Source organism: Myripristis murdjan, chromosome 6, assembly GCF_902150065.1.
Source record: "Myripristis murdjan chromosome 6, fMyrMur1.1, whole genome shotgun sequence".
NCBI classification, from domain to species: domain Eukaryota; kingdom Metazoa; phylum Chordata; class Actinopteri; order Holocentriformes; family Holocentridae; genus Myripristis; species Myripristis murdjan.
This window is the reverse complement of record NC_043985.1, coordinates 17,865,084-17,888,071: the sequence shown is the minus strand read 5'-3', so window position 1 is coordinate 17,888,071 and position 22,988 is coordinate 17,865,084. Positions and strand designations below refer to the sequence as shown.

General features: G+C 41.8%; 1 protein-coding gene across 1 annotated transcript in view; it reads right to left on the bottom strand.

Annotated features, from left to right (window-relative positions):
- The window catches only part of syt7a (synaptotagmin VIIa), a 66,854-nt gene that overhangs the window by 23,060 nt on the left and 20,806 nt on the right, over positions 1-22,988 (bottom strand). The window contains exons 2-3 of the mRNA XM_030053735.1: positions 14,436-14,539; positions 4,677-4,756 (exon numbers count right to left, since the gene is read on the bottom strand). Coding sequence (XP_029909595.1) covers positions 4,677-4,756; positions 14,436-14,539 — 184 coding nt within the window. The remainder of the gene's footprint in view (positions 1-4,676; positions 4,757-14,435; positions 14,540-22,988) is intronic.

Below are 22,988 nucleotides of genomic sequence, written 5' to 3'. Positions count from 1 at the left end.
AAATGTCCTACTATATAAAACAACCCAGTGGTGGCATCTTAGAGCAATAGAAGGATCCCTTGTATTGGAGTGCCCCGTGAGCAAATAAATGACTCATTTAGGCAGCCATCCAAAGTGACATTCAATGAAATACAAGTGCATCTGTAGCTGTAATACATCAAATGTTGATTTCCACCATGGGTAAACACTTTTGTTCCAGTTTGAGATATAAATCTGTGGTACTTCAATCTATAAACATTTAGTTGTCACTTGATGAACACTCAGCATCAATAACAGTAAACAGAGAAACAGGTAGAATAAACTGTTGAAGGACTGCACAATTGAAAGAATAAGAAAGGCAATCGAAACATAATGACTTCCAAAAGCAGGACAAGGTACAGAAAATAACCACGGTTCATATTTGAGAGCTGCTGTCCACTCAAATTTCCTCTCAAAACTGGTTTTGGGATTCAAAATGACATGTCTGCATTGAAAGCAGTGATGTTCAAAAATAAAGCACAGTAGTGCCCTCTGGTGACATGACCACATTTCATTAATATGCAGGGAATATCAAAATACATGCATCATGGTGTTCCTGGAGCAGGACACACAGGATTTGAGGTAAAGAACACAAGAGTTTGGACTCTAGTGCGCAACAGCGAGATTGAATTGGGAGATGCACTTGCAAGTCCCTTTGAAGGTCACCTTTCACATATAATCCTGACCAATTGACCTGTCTGAACACATGGATAAGTCATCAATCACCACAACACCACGGCTAACACTGCTGGAGCAATGGTCAACGACAGAGCCATGGGCCTCATTTATTGAGGCAACTACAGAGGTTAATGTCCTTTCTCTAAAACTAAGAATATATCAATACCAGGGGCCATAAATCACAGACATGATTACATATGATGGTGCTGCATATGCACTGCACACTGCACTCAGCATTGTCACAGCACGGCTATAGAGTGTAGTCTTGACGCACTACAGAGGAGTGAAAACCATAGAGGCTATAACTGGTTTTCCTCTAAAAATGATCAGATTAATAAAACACAGCATGAGATAAATAAAAAGCACCAAAAACTTGAAAATCAAGGTGTGTAATATCAATTTAAGCATTTATGATTTTTTTAATACAGTGTCATGACTGGCAGTGACATTAATTATATAACACGTTCAATACTGAAAAATGATAGTATTGAACCCCAAAGCCAGTAAATCTGTGAATATGGAGATTGATCAGGGGGAGTAGTTAACCTGTTTGATAAATGAGGCCTCATGTCACTATAGAGATTGAAAGCTGCTGATCTCTAGAGAATCTAAGAAGGGAAATGATTTCCCCGCTGCCTGTTGGTTGTGACTTCAGGAGCATATTATTGTAGCTGGGTTGGAGTTAGGAGGTCAGCTTCTCTGCCTCTCCGAGTTAAATAAAAATCCTCAGTCTGTTCGTGTTTTAATTGAATGGCATACTTGCCACAGTATATTATTGGCTCATATTTCCGGTATTGCCCACTAATAAAACAACCCATTTCGCCATTACAGCAGTGATGGTTTATCCATTTTCCACCGCGGGACAGCAGAAACAGCTGTGAGGACAGGACCTATTGAAAAAAAGCTTTATGAACAATAAATGACAACCTCGAGGGTTTTTAAAAAAATGAACCTCACAAGACACAATCACTGGGGCCTACAGTTGGCTTCCAGAGATCAGCAGCCGTCATCTTCAGGCAGAGTTTTCAGACAGTAATCCATATATCTACCACCTTCATAAGTCCACTGCTGCCTTCTTTCTCCAGGCAATTTGACACACAATCCTCAATGGCTAGGTCTATTCAAGATGAACAGTTATTAAACAGTTTATCAGACAGATGCCTGGTAGCAGGATGTCTACTCTTAGCGCCCAGAGCGATATAGGTATGACCTTGCCAGGGCTTTATTTGATTCAAGTGCCTACTGAAATGTCCATTGCCCTGCACATTAATAAAGCACTGGTGCACTACACATCAGGTATCATGTTGATGGGGATCAGACAGGAGTCACAGATGGAGCACTGTAAACCACAGGTGAACACTGGCACCACATGGCAACCTGGCATAACGGTCAACCCTCCACAACGACAAGAACCGGCAATTTCACTTCACATAGAAAGGGGACAGGGGCACAAATAGATAGGCAAGTTGGGTTAAGGCATACGCATGTCATTTGGATAGGAAAGCTATGAGGGTTGTCCGTCTCCATGGTTACAACCCATGGGAGAGAGGTGATAGGTTAGAGGTTAGGAGTTAGTGGGGCTGGCAGGGCTGTAGAGAATGGGGGGCATCTGAACATGCGCCTTTATGTTCATTAAAAGGCGAGAGGGTCTGAGGAGTAGGAGCAGAATTAGCCTGGGGGGTTAAAGGGCCATGCAGCGTTGCTGCAGTAATCGTCAAATGTCTGTCATGGGGATGCCGTAATGCGTGCACCGCGAATGACATTTCCTACGCTCACATTTCCTGAGCAGATTATGAGTAATCATGAGCAACCATTAGTGCCCTACAGTGTGTATACATTAGATGGGTTGTTATTGTTGTTATTGCTGTTGATATTGTTATTGTTGATGGCAAACAAATTATGCAGCAACAATAAGACTAGAAACGTACAGAATATCTATTGTAACAATATGACATTTGTGGAATGAGTTTTTTCAAAAGGCCTTTGGCAAAATATCTGCTCATATTCATGCAAAGATTTTATCCTCAGGCACCTACTATCCATATGAAAAAACGCATCAGGTCTATGAAACTAGGTGGATGTAATTTAAGTTGGCAGCCATTATAACACCCATTGTTTTATATAATGCAACGTTTTTTGTCAAAATGCTTTGAAGCAGTGATTTTATGAATGGGCACTGGTAGTGACTGCACAGCTAGAGAAGGAGATCGTGAGGAAGGGAATGGAAGGGAAGGGCAGGGAAGTTAAAGGGGAAAAGGGGGAAAGGAGAGGAGAGGAGAGGAGAGAAGAGGAGAGAAGAGGAGAGGAGAAGCCCCTGCCTCATTACAGCCCTGCTCAGGGGGAAGTCTCTTACCAGCCTTGGACCAAGACTCACTTGAGTGTGAGGCGAGGATCTCCGTATGGGGCATAGGGAGAAATGTTTAGTACGAACTCCTTGGGCGGATAGGAGCTCCACCTCTGCTGCACTGTGCTGCTGTCATTGTTATTCCAAAAGTCTCTGTCTAGATCACTGTGGCCAGAGAGAGAGACAGGTCAGAGCAACACAACTATGGACAGCCTTGGCACCAACCAATCATTCACAATGGGAGAACCAGACGGCCGTTCCTCCTTTTGGAGATGATGAGAGGACTTGGTTTGAGGAAGGGGGCGGATCTTACAGCTGCATCGAATGGGACTTTGAAACAAAACAGATCCAGATTAATGTCTAGTTTTGTACCTGAAGCTGACAAAATCATCATAGCGGTTCAATTTAAAAGTAAAAAAGGGGCAGCCTTGAGAAAAAGGCATTCACCAAAGCTATTCATAAAGAAATGTGCTATAGCATAGACACAGAGATACAAGGGAGATAGGTAGAGAAAAAAAGAGGAAAAGTCATATTCTGATGAATACATACAGCACGTGATTACATTCTGTTCATCTAGCACAGCACCACAGATGACACACATTTGAGTAAACATCAAGAAGTCTGGCCTCCATCCTTGGCGTGAGTAGTGAGGAAGCATGAGAGCATGAAACACGAGGCAGAGAGATAAATCGCAGACAGTCGAAGTAGAGGAGAAAAAGGTGAGCAGAATCACTGATGTCATACGAGTCACACAGCAGTGGTCAGAGCTGTAGCACAGGGACAGAGCGGGAAGAGAAAAGGCAGTGCACAATGAGAGGAGTTGAAGCTGAAATGATGAACAGAGAGCACACCAATGCCGCTGGAGCCAGTGAGAAAGAAAATGCAAAAATTAAGGGACCGAGGGAACCAAGTCAAAAACCATTCACAGAGCCCATGCTTAGGGCTTGAACTGTCCACACAGAAAAGTTAAAAAATAGATATGTAAATACACACATTCCAAAATAGCTGAGACAACAGCAGGCTATAAAAAGAGAAGTAGCGGTGAGCAGGTTAATAGAGGCATTTTGTGGAATCAAGTATTATACTTAGCATTACAAAGCTGACATTTTCTGGTACTGACCTATAGCCTTGTTTCATTGAGAATGGAAAATACCTGTGTCTTTGTGTGCGCCCTGTAAGAAATATTAGACGGAAACTCTCCCAAACATTTATACAGGAGCAATCCCACAAAAAATTCACAATCGTTTTCTACGAAATGCCCCACCCTCTTCCTGAAATTACCTAGATCTGCACCATTGTAAGCTGTACAGAGACTTGGCTAAAGGCCTGCACTTAGGACCGCTTCCTATCTTACAACTCAGAGATAACAGAAGTGTACTGCAGATAACAGGAATGTACTCCAGCCAAAAGTTTCACTGGCACAGGTAAGATAATGCAGGTTTAATCAATACTGATTAAATCACTAACATTTCATTTAATGTCTCCCCGTGCATACTCTTTTAGAGATTGTAGCCTTCAAGATTGGGACTAATTTTCTTTTTAGTTTACTTCATACACATTGAGGGACTCGAAGCTGAACCAAATGGAGTTCATTATCACCAGACTATACTACCCCAACCAGTTACCAGGCACTTACTTGATGGCTTTCTTCTCCCCTCGCCCACGTGCCGAGTCTGGAGTGTCTGCTGTCTCCACTCCTGGCTTATTCCTCTTCCCCTTCAGCCAAGCAGAGGGAGGGGGAAAACAAAAGGTTAGCTTAGATTTGTCCTTTGAAGCTGTGTTTATGCTATACTAATTTCAAGTGTAAATGCTTCTCCCATTATCTCAGGAACACTGTGCCATCAGTCCTTTACCTGATGGTCTCCTGATTACACTCATCAAAGTCAAATCAAATCTGCTGTAGAGAGTCATTCCTGACTATGATTATCATTCGCACCACCCTAAAATTTACATGGCAATTGCCTATTTGAGGCAATCTGCTGGGTACTGGAGAGAAGCCTCTGGAAAGTCCTGCACCAGCCTGATTTCAAGCAGCTAGAGCATGACCTGCTGTAACCATGGAAATAATGGCAATTTAAAGACCTAGAAAAGTGGGCTCCGCTGGGTGCATTCTTCTGGAAAAGCTCATTATTGTTACGGGTGTTTCACGTGTGTCACAGTGCAGGTAATCTCTATTGACACTTTGCAACAAAGAATACAGGGAGGGGATCAATCTAAAGCTGCCCTCCCCTTCCAACACCATGCCTGCTTGCCTGAAAGTGATGCTCTGATACACATCTAGGATGGGCAAGGATTCCCCATCCCGGAAAAATGGATGGGAGTAATACACACTGAGCTGCAGCCTTGACTCTGCCTGTCCAATTGAATCTTTAGTTGACTGAAGGGTGATTGCCTGTGATGGGATTGCTTTTTTGGGAGTGGTGCAGGAAATTCACAAGACAGGGGACCTGAAGCTGGAGGCTGAGCTATATGGCCATGTCCACACTAAGCCAGCTCAATTCGAAAACACATCTTTTTTTATCCCACACTGGCCTTCTGTCCATACTGAGATGGTGTTTTCAACCTGTGGAAATAGGGATTTTCAAAAAAGCTCTACAATGTTGTTTAAATGTGAAAACACACGTTTGCTACTGCAGTGCAGATGGGAAAGTAGCTTTCAAAAAATGCTGCTGTACAATTGTTGGTGCCATGCCATTGGTCCGACGGTCTATTATTCCAAAAGAGTTACTCATCCCTGCCAAGAAAGGCATCCACCCCTGAGTACACTAACCTTAACCTGAGGAAATCCCTGCCTAAACTTAACCAGTGGACATTTTTCGGACAGTTGGGGTTTCACAATAATGGCCATTTGTTTTCAGGTAACAGGGTTTTGTTCCAATGGGACATTTTTAGGACAACTGGGGTTTTGGATAATTGGCCTTCGGAGCAATGGGCAGTCCCTGGATTGTTACATGATCTAGGCCTCTAGTATCAAGCATGAACAGAACATGCACATGATCTTGCACATATTCATTAGGGGTGTTTCAGTAAGGATGGTGGGCTTTTGGGACACAATCTGCAAGCACTCATGTGGTGTGGAACACCAAAAAAAAACACTTACAAATGTACCTGCGTAGTGTGGATATAGTCTGTGGATGGTTATGTACAGAGACAGGGCGCAAATAAGACCCTCTCATCACTCTCCATTGACTTTATATTGCCTGATCATATTTCGTTGCAAGTTTTCTTTAGTAACAAGCTAGAAAAAAAATACCCAAATGCTGATGTGTGGTGGGAAGCACAAAGACTAACATCAAGAATGTAGAATCAAATTTTATGAGATACACTATAAAACTTCTGTTGTGGTGGAACAAAGATAAGTCTATATTCATAAGTTCACTTGTTTACACATTCGAATGACATTAGCTTAACACTGAGCTAAGTTGCCCCAAGTCATCAGCTCATTAACATTATAAGCAGCACACAGAGTCTACGTGGCTGTATTTTGAAAAAAAAAAAAAAATTATATATTTTTTCCTCCTTGCTATGGTATGTCAACTGTCACTGGAGAGTATTGGGAAACAATGTTGAATTTAAACAGGCTATGTGATTTCAGCTAAGGTATCCTTTCTTTCTCAACAATATTGAGCTTTTCTAAATCACTCTTCCTCTCTCGGAGATACAGAATGTCAAAATATTGCTATATGTTGAAACCAGCTGGCTACAGGTATTTTGGTAGCTGCAGCACATTTTGTCCAGCATATATTGTTTTCCCCTCCAGTGGATATGTCTTTTAAAGTATGACGGATAGTGCCCTGTCTCTATATGACAATACAACTTTCCTGTTCCCGCTTTGCTCTCCTGTAGATCAGACACAGTTGGTCTACATGAACAGCAGTCTGCATGACAAGCAGTTTGATAAGCTCACTGATAAGACCTGACCAACAAGCTTATTAAACAACCTGCCAGCAAAGAAGCCCCACTCTTTCAATCAGTTCCTGGTGCCACCAGGAGCAAGGACACTTCAACAACTGCATGCAAAAACTTTTTTGACTGCATGTCCCCACTGAACAGATTGTTCGTTATGACTGTGCAACATATGGCGTGCACACACTGCTATCCGTCGTGCCCTTGTATACACAAACTGCTGGAGCCAGGCAGTTAACATGGGGAAACATGCAGAGAAAGGCATATGGCAATCATCCAGAGGGTATTCATGACTTTTCAGAGATGGAACTGATCTCAGGTGAATCTATCTGCAAGCCACACTCCAAGGCATGAATAAGAGTGCATGAGCTGATGGAAATGAAAACTGCCTACACATTCATCCAGCAGGAGAACAGAGGTAGACTGCATGAAGGCCTGAGAGCAAACTGTGAGACAATAGTTTTTATATCATATCAAACCACAGCCCACACCTTTGACATTGTGGGTTTGGATACTGCTGGACCTGTTTATACAGCCCCAGCTGACAACAGCATTGCTGAGCAAAATGATATCCATCACACTCCAAGGAAACAAAGCTGCTCATCTATTGTATAATCAGCCCTAACCTGAAATAGAAAGGTCAACAAATGAATCAACACAGAGCTGACAGGAAAGCACACACTGGACTAAGTTAAACAGCTGCATATAAAGCAGCATGTTTGTGATTTAGACACTGAATTCTAAGTGAGCACCATATTTATAAGCCAGTGGAGAGATGGCACAGTGTGAACCCTACAAAATAACATGTCGGCATATTCTCAGCCTCTTTTACCCGGTACAGACCATTCATGATCCTTGAAACTTGAAATTTCCCCTTAAGTAGGTTCAAACATGCTTAGAAAAAAAACATTTTTTCCATACTGTATGACACATTTATTGTATTTTCTGTATCTGCTGGTTGCAGCATTTCATTGAAGCTTCATCACACGTTACCGCTGTTTAATGACTAAACGATTACACCAAATAAAAAAAATATCTAGCTGTCTTATGTGCAATTTCAAACACATTTCCCTTTGACGCAGCAGGAGATATTTGTTATCTTTGGAAACCTTGGGATCTCCACTTGAATTTTAAAATAAAGTTCTGTGGATTTAAACAAAGCTCTGTGGAATAGCACTGACAAAACCACCTATAGCACTATGCTGATGATATTGGTTTTGGCATGCCAGCTGGATACACAGGTTAATGAATGGGATTTGTTAGGCGCCCTTGTTAGTTCACATCCCATCGTATAACCTCAAGGAAACACTCATACATGTCACCGAAGCACCTAATATGTCTCTCTGTCTCACCATAACAATCACGACATTCTAGTACAAAAATGACAATGAGATCATTATAAGTTGACTACATAAATACAGCACCCTTACATAGCAATTCTTGGGGAGGCAAAACAGTGTGATTTTCTTGCAGGCAAGAACAAGATATCAGGGGAAACTCATGCATCATTCAACACCATCGTAAAATTTTTAGGAAGGTGGGAAGATAGAGACGATGAGTGAGAGTCCAGTAGAGAAGAAGGGGGAAAGCCGAAAATAGAAGTCAAATATATATTTTTTTAAAAGCGGGCAGGCAGAAGAAGAGAATAACAAGGACAGTGCAGCATGGCAGGTGAGACAAAGGGCTGGGAGGGACAGACTGGTGTGAAAAGTGAAATGAGAAAAAGAATGAGTGACAGGAAGTCCCAGGTGAACTGGCTGTGAAAACGAGGAAGAGCTCAAATGCCCTGCAATGAGCATTGAGTCCCAGGATCCTCATGGCCGCAGGACTTCAGACACACAAACACACATGAATTCAGACACACACACACACACACACACACACACACACACACACACACACACACACACACGGAAACACACCTTCAAAGCATCATCTCCACACCTTTCCTCAGGCTCATTCACAAGAGTTGAGAACAAACACTTTCATCCTTTCATCTTCAAGGGAGGAGAGTGGGCTGCAGCGGGCCAGAGAGGTGAGGATGCTCACCGGGTCAAAGAAGGCAACAAACAATAAAGAAAATCAGCTCAATGCCCCATAAGAGGGTTAAAGGAAGAGTGCACGATTTCCCTCTCATCTTCAACTTGAACGCCCTCCAAACTACTTAAGTCTAATTTAAACCAAACATCTTTGCATCACACAAAGCGTTTCACGCGATTACAGTATTCACTGCTGTCTGGCTCTGAGCCACGCATTTCAAAATAGCTCCAACCAATATGATGATGAACCAATTATGAGACAAACCCAAATTGCAGCAAGTCTGGACTTGGAAAAAAAAAAAAATCCTCTAACACTTTGAACAATCACAGGCCCAGCGGAGCATGTTATGAAGTGACATTATTGCAGTCCAGCGTAGTAGATGAGGGAGACCAGGCTTCATTACAACAGAGCGGTGGACTGCCCTGGGTGATGCTGACGGTGTTGATGAAGAATGCAGAAATGAGGCGACTACCACTCCGCCTCAGTTGGCAGTGTGCTGCCTTCCAACACCCAGCTGTGTTTGTTTGCTGTGAATTAGCAGGCAGCAAGAGTCTCCATGCTCGCTCAATATTACCCACATCACACCATAATTAGTGAGGAGTGCTCCATTAAAATCGTCGTCCAACTACTAAATCATCAAGTGATCACTCCCTTTTAGCGTCTGTCAAAACAATTTCTTACCTGTATTCTTCTGCCATTCACTTTCATATAGAGGCTATCAGAGAGACTTAATCACAGAGGCATTATATTTACAAAACCCAGCCAGCATCAAAATGACCTTACTTTGACTTATACCTCACTAAATGTGATAGGTCAGAGCTTTTAATCTGCATAATATCTTGTTATTACAATATTTCCGACAATCGTGCGAATTTTCCCTATAAAAGCTATAATTATTGTCTTTCAAATCTTCTCTTTTGGCTGATCAGCATAATTACCATTATCTCTCTAACAACTATGAACACTGACTCCCACTACTAAAATGCTGGAGGTTGTTGATACAAGCCCAACAGGGACTGGAGGGATGAGCATCAGGGTGTGAATCTGATCAGGTTCAATATCCAATCCACTCACAACCGTGTCACTGATCAAACAGCACAAGGCTCATAGGAGCAGGCAGAGGGCCACAGAATGACAAGCAGCTGCTGCAGTTCAGACAGACGTTAGCAGCACCACCCTGATCGCTGAGAGTCCCACCCAACACCTACAACATGAGCCCTTGCTGACGGTCCTCAGCACAATACATGAACTTAACAACATCATATTCCATGTGCCAAAGGAGTCTGTGGCCTATTACAATTACTCGCATGGCTGATTCCTTCTTTCCTTTTTTCTCTGCCAAAAGTATCTGAGTCTCCAGGACCTTGAGACCTACAGCGACCAAACTTTCCAACTAGGTTGGAAATCTTCCCTTCTAATCGGGTAACAAAAAAGAAATAAATAAATAAAAAATAACAATTGGCCTGCTTTTTGGCCCATAACTCTTGAACCGAAAGTTTCCTGGATTCCCCTGGTCCAAAAGGTTCAAATCTCACCTTGTCCTGTTTTCAAACTGCATTAGACCTGAGTTCCAGTCTTGTTCAATGGCCTCCTCTGACTTCATTATTAGACTGCAATGTGGGTTATCTAACTTTTACTCGACACAATTTTAACACATTTTTTTTTCATGCTTTGGTATATAACGTCTGCTTGTTCTACCAGCCAAACGAATGACATAAGATTTCTGATTCTCCTCCTTTGACTCATTGTAAGCTGAACTGCACTGATGGTGCTTGCATTATTATTTTTATTTTTATTTTTACTGAAAACTTTCATTCAAGTTAAAAAAATTGCTTATTACCACTGAACCAATAATTAATAGCAGGACGCAGCAGGACTCTTCTCTCTCTCTCTCTCTCACACACACACATACATTAAAGACCTGCAAAGATAGGCAAATAGTCCATTGATAGTCCATATGATATAGTCCATATGAAACTGCGACGGATGTTTGACAGATCTTATTATTATTATTTTTTTTTTTTTTTTGTCTTGAAGCATCAGGTAATGTAACCTATTTTAATCCCCCACTCTGACTCTGTTCTGTTGACTTCCTTCACCAGTGTGTTAACCCAAAAAACGCAACACAGGTGCTGGATTTTTCACCTGTGAACAGAGCAAACACAGTAGGATAAATAGGAATAGGATAAAAAAAAACAACAACAACAACAACAACATGCGTGCTGGACAGTGAATGAAGTGAGGGAGCGGTGTAGTGACCCGGTAGCCTATGCAAAGAAAGAGAGGGACAGCAGTGATGGTCGAGCAACCTAGACAGTGAATGAGAGCGGAAATAACAAAAACAAATGTTTTGCAAAGGTTTGGAATCACCACAGTCATGAAAGGTTTGTCATCATTACAGGGGCATAACTGTGCACAAAAAATTTAGGCTGATAGACCCAATAATTTGCCAGATTAGCTGTGGATAGACACACACAGACAGAAACACAGGACAGAGACACATGATCTATGACTATGAACAAAATAAATGAAAAAATATATAGAAAACCTATCAGCAAAAATGTCAAGAGACTTACAAAGTGATTTTGCTCATGTTATCCTCCTCGATGTACAGAATCTATACCAGGCAATGGGCACCTCAGAGTTTTACCTCCATGTTAGGCAGCAGAAGGGGAGGATAACATTCAAAGCACGGCACTTCCAGGGGGCTTAGATAACAGAGAGCCAAGCAGGAGGGAGGCTTTGAGATTATTACGCATGATGACTTTTAAAATAAAACCCAATTCGCTGGTTGCCAAAACTAAAACACCGAAAGCAACACTCACCCGAAAATGTCTTGTCTATTAACCTATGAATCATAACTGAAACTGGCATGGGCCCACTCGCAACTGACACGTGAGGCTCCAGGCAAACATTTGTGTTCTTATGAAAGCTGACACTTTGAAAGAGTGCACTATGAAATATCAAAAATGAAAGTTTTAAACATGTACAAGTCTGCGGTTTGCTTAACGCAAATTGAGCAGAAAACAACTGCTAGTTAAAGACACTGAGCTCCTTTTTTTACCTACTGAGATTTGTTTGTGCACAGCAAATCAGCATGCATGAATATGTATTATGTATAGTAGGCCTCGATAGTTAGGTTCAACTATGTGTTGGAAGCATCAATGCTTATGTAAATTATACTGTATAAACATTAACTAATCATGTGTTGAGAGAATAATGTTGCCATGAAAAACAGCTGGGACAAAGAGATCAAGGGAACTCAGAGAGTAGAAGCAGATTCTGAGTTACACTGCAGAGTTTAAAGCTGTCAGGTTTTCCTGATTGTGGATTACTATATGCATAATGACTCATTCAAAGCATCAATGTGTTGTTTATAAATTCTATCAATTCAACTGAAGTGAACTGTCAAAAGAATTCAATAGAATAAATTGCTGTGACCTTGGCCTGAATCAATAAGAAATGCTTTTACTCAATTAATTCAAAATTCTTAAAAAAAAAAAAAAAAAAAAAAAAAAAAAAAAAATCTAACATTGTATTGATCTCACATAATTCAATAAATTGTATGTTTTTTAATATATTGTTTTTATAAATTATATTTAAGTGATTTTATTGTCTGTTTTTTTACATTTCAAAAAACAAATTACTGCTTAAATTACTGTACACATGTATTAACTGATATAAAGCTTGCCTAAAAAGTGCTAACTCAAATAGTTGACTGAAATCATGGATTACAAACACTGAACCATTCCCAAGGAGAAGAAAAAAAAAAAAACTCGCCAACTACTGCTAAGCAAATGATTCATACCCCTATTGGTTACATAGACTAGGGTGTGTAATATATCTTAGCAATGATTAAATGTGTGTGCTGAATCTGCATTCACTTGATATATGTGAGCAAGATTAGCAATATGATTGTGAGAGCAAAGTGAATTAACCAAAAAAAAAAAAAAAAATTCAATGGTACAGATCATCATTCTGTGCTTTAAGAAGCACTATGTTTAATGTGATTACTCACCAGCAGACGCTGACATTTTCCCCACAATAGCCATGTTTTCTAGAGACTCTAAAGGCCTTAATAACATCTGCATGTCCCTCAATGCTGCCTACAACTACCATTGCTAATGCACCATAGATACAAAATAAAAAATAAGAATGGTACAGATAGCAGCTCCACTGAAAGAGAGGTAGAGCATCTTGTGCATGAGGATGTGCCTGATAGTGTCTGGCCTTTACAGGGTCATTAGGCCAATACAATGTCACCCTATTCTAGGCAGTGGCTGCTGCAAGGCACTGTCACAGGATGGAAACAAGATCCATTTACAGCAGTGCTCCGGAGAGGACCTTTGGGACTTTCCAAGGTGCTGGCAGCAGAACAAGCTCCCTCCTCAGCAGGAAACTAGGGGTGATTCACTGCTCCATTTACTTTAATGTGGAATATCAAATGTAACTTCCAATGTTCCAATGGAGCAAACAATTAGAGACTTTGTCGTACAGTACCACCATCCCATTTCAGCACAGACCATTTCCCCCTCTTGTTCATATACTCTGTAACGGCATAAGTTAGTGATCAAAGTGCGGGACAAGTCTAACTGGTGATTGTGGCAGTGCAAACAGTGTTAAAGTAGAGAGCCTGTGCTGCACGGAGTTTGTTGGAATGAAAAATCCTGCCATCTGTGGACCAATAAGTTTCACAGCTGCACACTGGCGAGGTGAGACAAAGGAGAGTTCGGGCCAAAATATAAACCTGAATGGCTCACCTGTGTTGCAGAGTAGTACAAGCACAGGAGGAATCAGAAATCAATTAACTTTAAAGGCATGCAAATCTAAAGGAGTCAGTGAAGTGAGGGGGCACTCAGCCGTACAGCTCCGTCTGCCTAATGAGTGGTTGCCTCCCTTTAATCAATCACATTTCATACCACATAATCACATGGACATGCCCTCTAACAGAGGTCAGTCTGCTCGTTCTGCTTTCTGTTTCACTACAATGAATAAACTCGTGTTGGGGCTGTATCAGTGCAGTGTGCTGATGCTGTACCTGCTATGTTCACCTGCTGATGAATGTTAGCATGAGGCTGAACTGATGAAGCTGTTGTGGGGATCAGACACTGATGTACCAGCAGCCATTATGTCCCTGTAGTACTGTATGTCATCCTTAATCACTGTCTTGTAACTGAACCTTCTCAATACAACAAGATCGCACATAATATTTGCACACATTTTCATAATATTTGCACAAATTTTTCGTCATCATTATTTCATGGTCTATACTGAACTGACTTTTTTTTCACCAGGTCCACAGCAGACAATGTTTATTCAGGCAATCTGATCATTAAAGCCTGTTAGGATCGAAGCAAATGTGACAGGAAGTTGTGTCTTTTGGTGAATTAATGGTGACTTTTAACCGTGTGTGTGTGTGTGTGTGTGTGTGTGTGTGTATTAAACTCACCAACTTGCGTTGACACCAACCACAGACGCCACAAAGAGCCACCAGCCAAACAGCACACACTGTCACTGCTAGAGAGACCAGGAACACACTGAGGGACACTGAGCCTGTAAACACACACACACACACACACAAACACACAAACACACACATGCACACATTCACAGGGAGGCAGAAAGAGAAAGGAAAATGAGTGCTGCTTTTTTGCATACATGCATACATTTTCTGTTCATTGTGTGCACAATACCCGCGGATTTTTGTGGCAGTTTGCTAGAGCAATAACCGATTGTATGTCACAGTAAATCACACTGTCAATGGAGCCAACCCAGAAAAAAAGCTATGTTTTCTCTTTCCACATTTAATTGAATAGCTAGGGAAAGCTGCCATTTTTACATTCTGTCATAAGGAGCTGAGAAAATACAATCTCATCACTGGCCCCCTTCGTGCCGGAGCATTTCAATACCTTTCCAATAAGGGCTGCAGCCAGGCATCACTCAGCTGCACACACATCATTGTCATGGTGTCACAGCTTGTTAACTGACAGGCTGAAAGTGAAGGGAGGGGGGAGGAGAAGGGGGAGGCTGGGGAGGCTGGGCTGACAACACAAGAGAGCTCATGATTAATGGGTATCACACGATGCCCAGTGAGAAAGGTGGCTGAGGAGGAGAGTAGTGGAAAGAAAAACTTCATCCATCGGTGTGCATGTGAGCATGCACATGTGCACCTGTGCGCTTGCATCTGTGCACATGCTGTGCATGATACTGATAATAAGTGAATCCGCCCTGGTGAGCACACTGGGTTTTACATTGCACTTTTTTTCCCGCGTTTAAAAATTTCAATGGCCTTTAGAGGACGAGGAAATAAAGCTTCAGTGAGCTTTGATATTTGCACAGCGGGATGGATGCTAATGTATTCATATCCGTGATTTGCTTCTAACAATTCCCCTTCCTAAATATACAGTGATAAATGGGTGTCAGAATGCATCTTCATCACGGCTGAGTGACAAACACTGATGAACACCCATGCTTTCTTTCAAGGACTGGGCTTGTCTTCTCCCCCCACACTGCCTCTCCCCTTCCTCTGCTTGTCACAACTGGCCTTTTCATCTCACTCCCCCATCATATCTTCCTCTTTATTCTTCAACTCACCATGTCCTCTGGGAACGGAGGAGCTGAAAAGGGAGGAGCGGTGCTGGGTAGACATGTTTCATATGGGAACCCAGCCAGGATGGGATTTACAATATGCTCCATCTTCTCACAGCTTCAACTAGTGTGTTGCACTCAACCTGAAACCCCAGGCCATTTCAAAGAAAGGGAACCCTGAGTTAGCCATCTACTGCCAAGGAGACGGTCTACATAAAAGTGGTGAGACACAGATCTATGCTGTCATGTGCATGAAAGGGTTGGAGAAACACAACCAGCTCTGGCTCATGAATGACAAATCTCTCTTTTCAAACATGTTAAGAAACAGACATGAATTATATGCTCTGCTACTGTATATTCAAAGAGAAGCCAATAAAGGTGACTCCATTAGTGAGGAGGGCATTGGCAAGGGTAGCCATGAATCTTAAATAGGGAGACTGCTCTCCACCTAAGACCATCTATAGTCATGAGTATGTCATAAGTAGCTCAGTGATGGATGTTCACTCCGAGTTTTGAAGACCTTGAAGAGTAGAGTCAGGTATCCGAGTCCTAACAGACATCTGTGACACACCTCTCTCCAGAGTCGGCAGCCAATGATGGGATGATGCAACGCTATGTCCTGTGTTCATTGTGAAGGTCAGATTCAGGGTGGGCGGCTGGGTGGGGGACAAAGCATGGTTTATGATCTGTGTCAACCACAACAGCTTGGGGAGGTAAAAAGCCTCCAAATAGAACGCAGCCTCCAAAGAGGCCCTGGCACTGCATCCAGTAATTGACAGCTGGTTTCTCCTTCCCACTTCCTCATTCTATAGAAATTAATACCCTTTGATAAAGTTGCACCAAAGAACTGTGTGCATGCTACAAAGTGGAATAAAGGAGGTTTGTAAATCATAAGCATCATTGAGCATGAGAAAAGTGTGCACTACATCCATTTGACGCAGCACTCTAGTGATTTAATTTATCCTTCCTCTTGTATTTAATGCAACAGTTGATGCATTTGTGAGGTTAGAGTTGAATTAGAGTGCTTGGTAAAACTGGTGTGTACGGGGAGGCTGTTTCACATGTAATTACAATGAGTAAGAATGGCTACTGTATGTAAAAATCATGAAGATCTTGTAATGTTTACTAATAAAACTACGAAATGCATAAGAAGTTCCTCAAAATGGAGAGGGGAGAAGCACTTCTAAAATGGCACCACTCATTAAAACTGACAAGTGAGCTGAACAAACCATTGAGCCTTTTGATCAGAGGCCTTCAGAAGTCGGAGCACTCTAGAGCTTGAAAGTAGCTTGTTTGCTTTAGATTTCCACAGCTATCTCTTTTATACGTACTTCAAGAGAAAATGAATCGCAGTGTGTACCAGGGAGAGCAGTGACAGTGTAAATGAGCTTGTAATATACTCTTTCACAATAAAAGAGAAACAAAGACGGAGTGAGGCAGGAGGTTAAATATGATTGTTGCAGGTGAAGTAAGACCAAGAACTTAGGGAAGAGGTTTGAATACAGAGACGTTAGCATAGATGGCTGTGAGTGCACAGCAGCAATCAGCAACTAATGTTACCCTCACAACACAGCGCGGTTCTGTACATGTAGGTGATCTGGCCCTCATGCAGTGAGCTAAGCCAAGCAGAAAGGGACCAGTCCTCAGGGGTAGGAGAAATTGCTAATTGGACAGGCGGAACTAGAGCAGTGTCCAGTCAGCAAAGCTGCCACATCATATCTTTATACTCTGACTGAGGTGGAGAGGGCAGTGCCTCAGAAGTTCTGGGTGCAAAGCTTATAGCCTAATCACCACTTCAAAGTCCCCCTCCTTGTACCAGAGCCTGGGTTCTGCCCTCTTTACAGCTGCTGAGCGACTCTAATCCACAGATGTCACTCTGTCTTTAAACAGGGTGCCACTGTGGCAGCCAGTGTGCAACAGTGACATGTTACTTTGTTTGTATAAAGCAGAGCATTTCAAATTGCTTTTACCTTCTGACTCACTCCTACACTGTCTCACTCAGACATCTATCTAAATGACCAATGATCATGTGTCTGCCATATAATCCTATATGATATTTACTTACTTTTAATGTTTTACCATGTATGACCGATACTGTCTTTAACTTTAGTCCATATGGCTTAGATATGTGCCAGAAAGTCTATAATGTAACAAAGCAAAGGTGATGTCATTGAGTGCCTTTTCCGCATGGAACCAATGGGAGGAATGCTAACGACACAGGAATGCATGAGAAACTCACTGAGTGTAGCAACTGTGATAATTAACGGTATAAAATAATTACTGTGTGAAGGCAAAGAAAACGAGTCAAGAGGGGAGATGAGGAAGGAGAGAGATAATAGCTTGGTTCCAGGTAAATAGCCTAATTGTCAAATCTATTGACGTGGGAGTATGAAGCACTGTGACATTTCATGCAGTGAGAACATAGATGTTATTAGATAAAGGACAAGGCTTGTGGGGTTAAAGAAAGAAAAGACTGTCTTCTGCAGCCAACACAAACTAGACAGTGGAAAAGCTTGTTGCAGTGGTGACTGGAAAGACTCTGGCCATGTTTTCAGCCTTTGAAGTGAACCAGTCAGTCACCACTCTTCCACCTGCTTCATAAGGTATCAGTGTATGACCTGTAGCAAGACCCCTTAATAACATAATCATCTGCTAATCGGAGGGTTCTTGGATCAATCCTGAGAGAGCATGTCGAAGTGGCATTGAGCAAGACATTGAACCCCTAACCGCTCCTGATGGAAAGCTTGGCACCCTGCATAGTAGCCTCTTCCATCAGTGTGTGAATGTGTGTGTGAATTGGTGAATGTGAGGCAAAACATTTTAAAGCGCTTTGAGCAGCTGGTAGACTAGAAAAGCGCTATAGAAATGCAGCCCATTTACCATTTTCCTCTAACAAGTTCATCATCAAATTCCTCTTGGAAGCAAGTACCCCTAGGCTTTTGTGTTTCAGCTGCATCCCGGGAACAGCAAACTTAAAGCAAGTAAGGGGGATTTGTCTAGTCATTCTGTGTGCGACTGACAAGAGCAAAACAGTCAGCCAACAAAGAAGATGTTGAAGCTGTCGTTCCGTTCATGATGACTTAAAACTGTGTTGCAGTGATGCTGTATTTGGTTTTGGAGAAGAGATGCTTAGAGCTTGAAAATGAAATTTAGGACGGTGCAAAAGCAAGAGCTGAGAAGAGGAAACTCTTTCATAAAGTAATGGAGATGAACTGTGACAAGGCGTGCAGTCCCAAAAGGAGATGGCTAGCCAAGCAGTCTCTTGATAGAACAATATTTTAATCATCTGTTTGTGGCTGCCCACTACTGCTTTTGAAAATAACAGGAGTGTCCATTTCACACCAATTGCATCATAAATCCAACCAATCAGGGATATCCAGTGCTAAAACAACATCAAAACAGCACCCAAAGAATTTGGAGAGCACTATGTGGGCTGAAGGGACCGTTTTGGGGCCCAAGAACCGAACCCCGGGGTAAAAAGAGGGACTGGTGCCTCTAGTGGAATAAGGGTTGCTGTGTTCCTGGGAAAGTCCCTGCAGGGCTTAAGGGGTATTAGATGCTCCACTATCTCCTGTTTGGGTCCTGCCTGACTGTGGATAACAGAGAGGTAGCGGTTAGTGGGAACAGAGTGCTGTGGCATGTTTAACCACTTGGAAAACCCAGTCCAGAGGGGACACTGGAAGCCCATGTGCTCTAAATCGTGAGGGTGTGTACAGCAGCCAGTGAAGTTTTGACAGGTGGAGAGCACCTGTGGTGAGAGAGAGTGGCTCTTGCATCCCCTGTAGGCTGAAGGGAGCCGTTGCTGGTTTTCTGTCCCTGTGCTCCCTGTGGCTCAGCTGCAGCACTGCTGTACTGTCACAGAGGCTGGCTCACAGGGAGAGTGAGAAGACTGCCACCCACGTTGTGTCTGCTCTCAGATGGACACTCTGGGGGGTCAAAAGGCCTTGACAAGGGATAAGATCCATCTCAGCCCACTGACAAGCCTGGACTGGCAAGACGTCAAATGACACATGCCCGGTGTCACCTATAATGACACAATCATCTTATTAGCACTTCTGACATTGAATGGATGAATCATCCATAAATCTCAGCAAGATCTGGAGACTCCGGGTACAAAGGAGCAAAGTGAGAGCCATGTTTAAATGTAGCTACCTACAAGGGAACAAATTCAAGTCTGTTATTTTCCTGATTCCAGTTATTCAGTTGATTCTGCTGTTTTCCATTTGCAGTAAGTCGAGCAGCAACACTTAAAAACACACATATTTCAAAGGAAACTTCAAGAAGTGATTCAGAATACAGAAGGTGCCAGAGTCGAGGTTATTTTTGTCCATCATTGCTCTGTGACCTTGAGTAAACTGTAGATTGCATTACATATTTGTGAGTCCTCATTACTGCACGTATGCTTTTCTGCAGACTAAAAAGGAATATTTCAAGAGTGCAGCAAAAATGCATTTACTTAAGTGTCCTCAAACACAATACCCCCGTCTATGCCTTGGCCAATAATTTACAAATATGCTCTAATGTTTTCTTATCTATGCTAATGGTATATAGTCAGGAGCCTGTGTGAAAATAACCAGCAAGCATCTTCCCAGTATGATGCTCTCTGAATAACTGAATAACCTGCAGTCGGTAGGGCTACACAACATTGCAAAAGGACATACACCAGTGATTTTGAAGAATAATGCATTAGCAAAATTGATGCATACAGTATAGACACAGCGCTTACAAAATATCTTCCTTTTCTACATGTTTAGTAAGGCCAAAAAAGAGGCTAATAATTGGGATCTGCTCTGTACTGCACAACACCAGGTAACTACATTTAGAAAATTATCCTTTCTTAGACTCCTGTTCCCTCTAAATATGGCAGCTTCCTGGAAACTGTTCAGTAGTCTATCTGGAGATTTTCCTTTTTTAAAAAAATGTATTGCGAAGTGCTACTTAGCCTACCAGAAATTTAAATCACCTATGATTTCACTGGGAAATTAAATAATATTATCGGATCTCCCCTTTTTATCCTGATTGAAGTGATAAAGGTAACATTTTGGTTACATCTATTTCCATTATATAGTATGCATGGTCTTGATATACCATACAATCTATCAGTGTCTCGACCATATTACTCCCCCCCAGCTCTGCCTTAGAAAGAGTGAATTAACTTGCAAGATTGAAATGGATGACTTTCATATGAAAGCCACAGGAAGACTCCACACATTACCAAGGACACTCTTCCCTGCAATCTAACAGGCAGACCTGTTTTCCAATTTGTAAGTGCCCCAGCCTCCCATCAAACCTAGATTAATAATATATTACAGGCATATATCACTGGGTGATCCCAAAAAGCTAGTACTTTACAAGAGGCAAACTCATCTGTCTGCTTGCACATCTTTTCAGCTATGCACCTTACTATACAGGTTATTAGCAGGACTGTTTATTGACAACTTGAAGTCTAAGTCACTGGTTTTCAATCCAGGGACCGTCCCCACAAATCTATTCATTTTATTACCTTTTATGTCATTCCAGACATCGTCCTGAATTCAACACAAATGTACACCCAATAACAATCACCTCTGTATCATGTGACATGAACACTGAGAACACTTTTGGTAGCTTTGACTCGCTAGGAACAGCTACCATTAACCTTATGAAATCACGGGTGCATGGTGGAAAAAGTATGAACATCCTTCACTAGCTAACAGCAGTTAGTCGACCAGTTAAGGTTCAAAGCAAGATTGCAAGCTGTGTTTTCTTGTGAACTTGCCTGGACATTATTTTATTGTTAAGCCTAACGTGTTGGCATAAAATCATATACTGCAAGTCTACATGTTGAATTCAAAGTATTGTGTTGTTTAAATTCATTATAAGCACCTTTATGGTAGCTGCTGTTGGCTCAGCATTTCATCAAGCTAACATTAGCTACAGGCTAATGTTAAAGTTAGTCCCATATTTTCAAACCCTGAAAAAAGGACCCTTAAGTGTACCGCACATTTATACATGTGCACTGTATGCATATGCCATAGGCGTTTTCATCAGGAGAGGGGTCAGTTATTTCAGCACCATGGACAGCACCTCAACAGGCCACCCTCTTCACAATTGTTTTTTTCTCCCAAAATTCACCAAAATTTAGTTTATTTGAAAACTGTATAATAACACTAGTAAACACATAACATGAATTAATATAACATATTTTTACATATGCTCAATTTCTTATTTCTGTAGAGGAATAAAATATTTCTGATTTCTGATTGGTTGTAATTGTCAGGCACCTCTTAAAACAAAAGTGTGCAGAAGCGCAAAATGGCTGACTGTAGCACACTCTGTGAGCTATTTTTACTGCTGTTTTGCCACTGGCATCATTAGATTCAGCAGAAAATGCTGAACATTTTGATGTTTGAACATGTTTATGTTTGTTTAAAAATATGGGAACAAAACATCAATAAAATGCTTGTAGAGCAAGACGTTTCTGTGGGGATCTGCTAGCAAAATCTGTGTCAGACATGACGTTGCCAGTTTCTGAGGGTTGTAGCATCACAAGTAGAGGTCAGATTGCTTCCATTAGATTCAGCAGAAAACGCTGACTGTTTGGTATATAATGTGTGTATGTTTGTTTCAAATTGCAGGTGTAAATAAAACAATTTAGTGTTTTACAGATATTTGTCTGAATTTGGCAGACCCAGCTTTACACCGAGACAATCCCTGACAAAGCGGGATGCCTGGTGTTTGCACTTGGCAAAATCTCTATGATTGGTGACCATGGTCTTCTGTGCATATCATGATGGTCCTTGACATGTGTGAGAGTGTGAACCCCTTCACTGTGATTGTGGCAGACTAGAAAAAACAAAAGGTCTCATGATTTTAGAATAGTGTCACGGTTGAGAGAAGTGATTGCTGGCTTAATTTCTCATAGAAGTGTAGCTCCTGACCTGTAGTGCTCCATCCCTAATGCCAGAGTGTTCTTCTCACCCTCTTCACAATCGTTCCACTCTGTGTTAAAAACTTATTCTTCTCTGAAACAAACAGAAACTTCCTCAGAGACAAATGACTGTGAGATATGCCAGAGTCATGATGGAGCTGAATGAGCCTCTCCTGCTTAAGCAGCCCCAGAGCCTTAGGATGTTGTGGTTGATTCACAGTTACAAACAACCCATTACTCATGGCTCCCACTGATGCCCTCGCCTTTATTGACTTAAGACCACATGGTGTCTGTTGATACAGCTGGATGTAGACTGGAAACCACCTCAGTAATGAGCTCCATTTTAACTGAGCTAACCTTAGCTAAACAGCAGGAAAAGTTAAGAGGCAGCAACCTGTTTGAATATGGTTTATTTGTCATGAGCAAATAATGCAGCAGCACTAGGCCTATAGGGAAGGATTTTACTCCAGTTGCTCCTTCTTTCCTTTATAATCGGTATGCCCG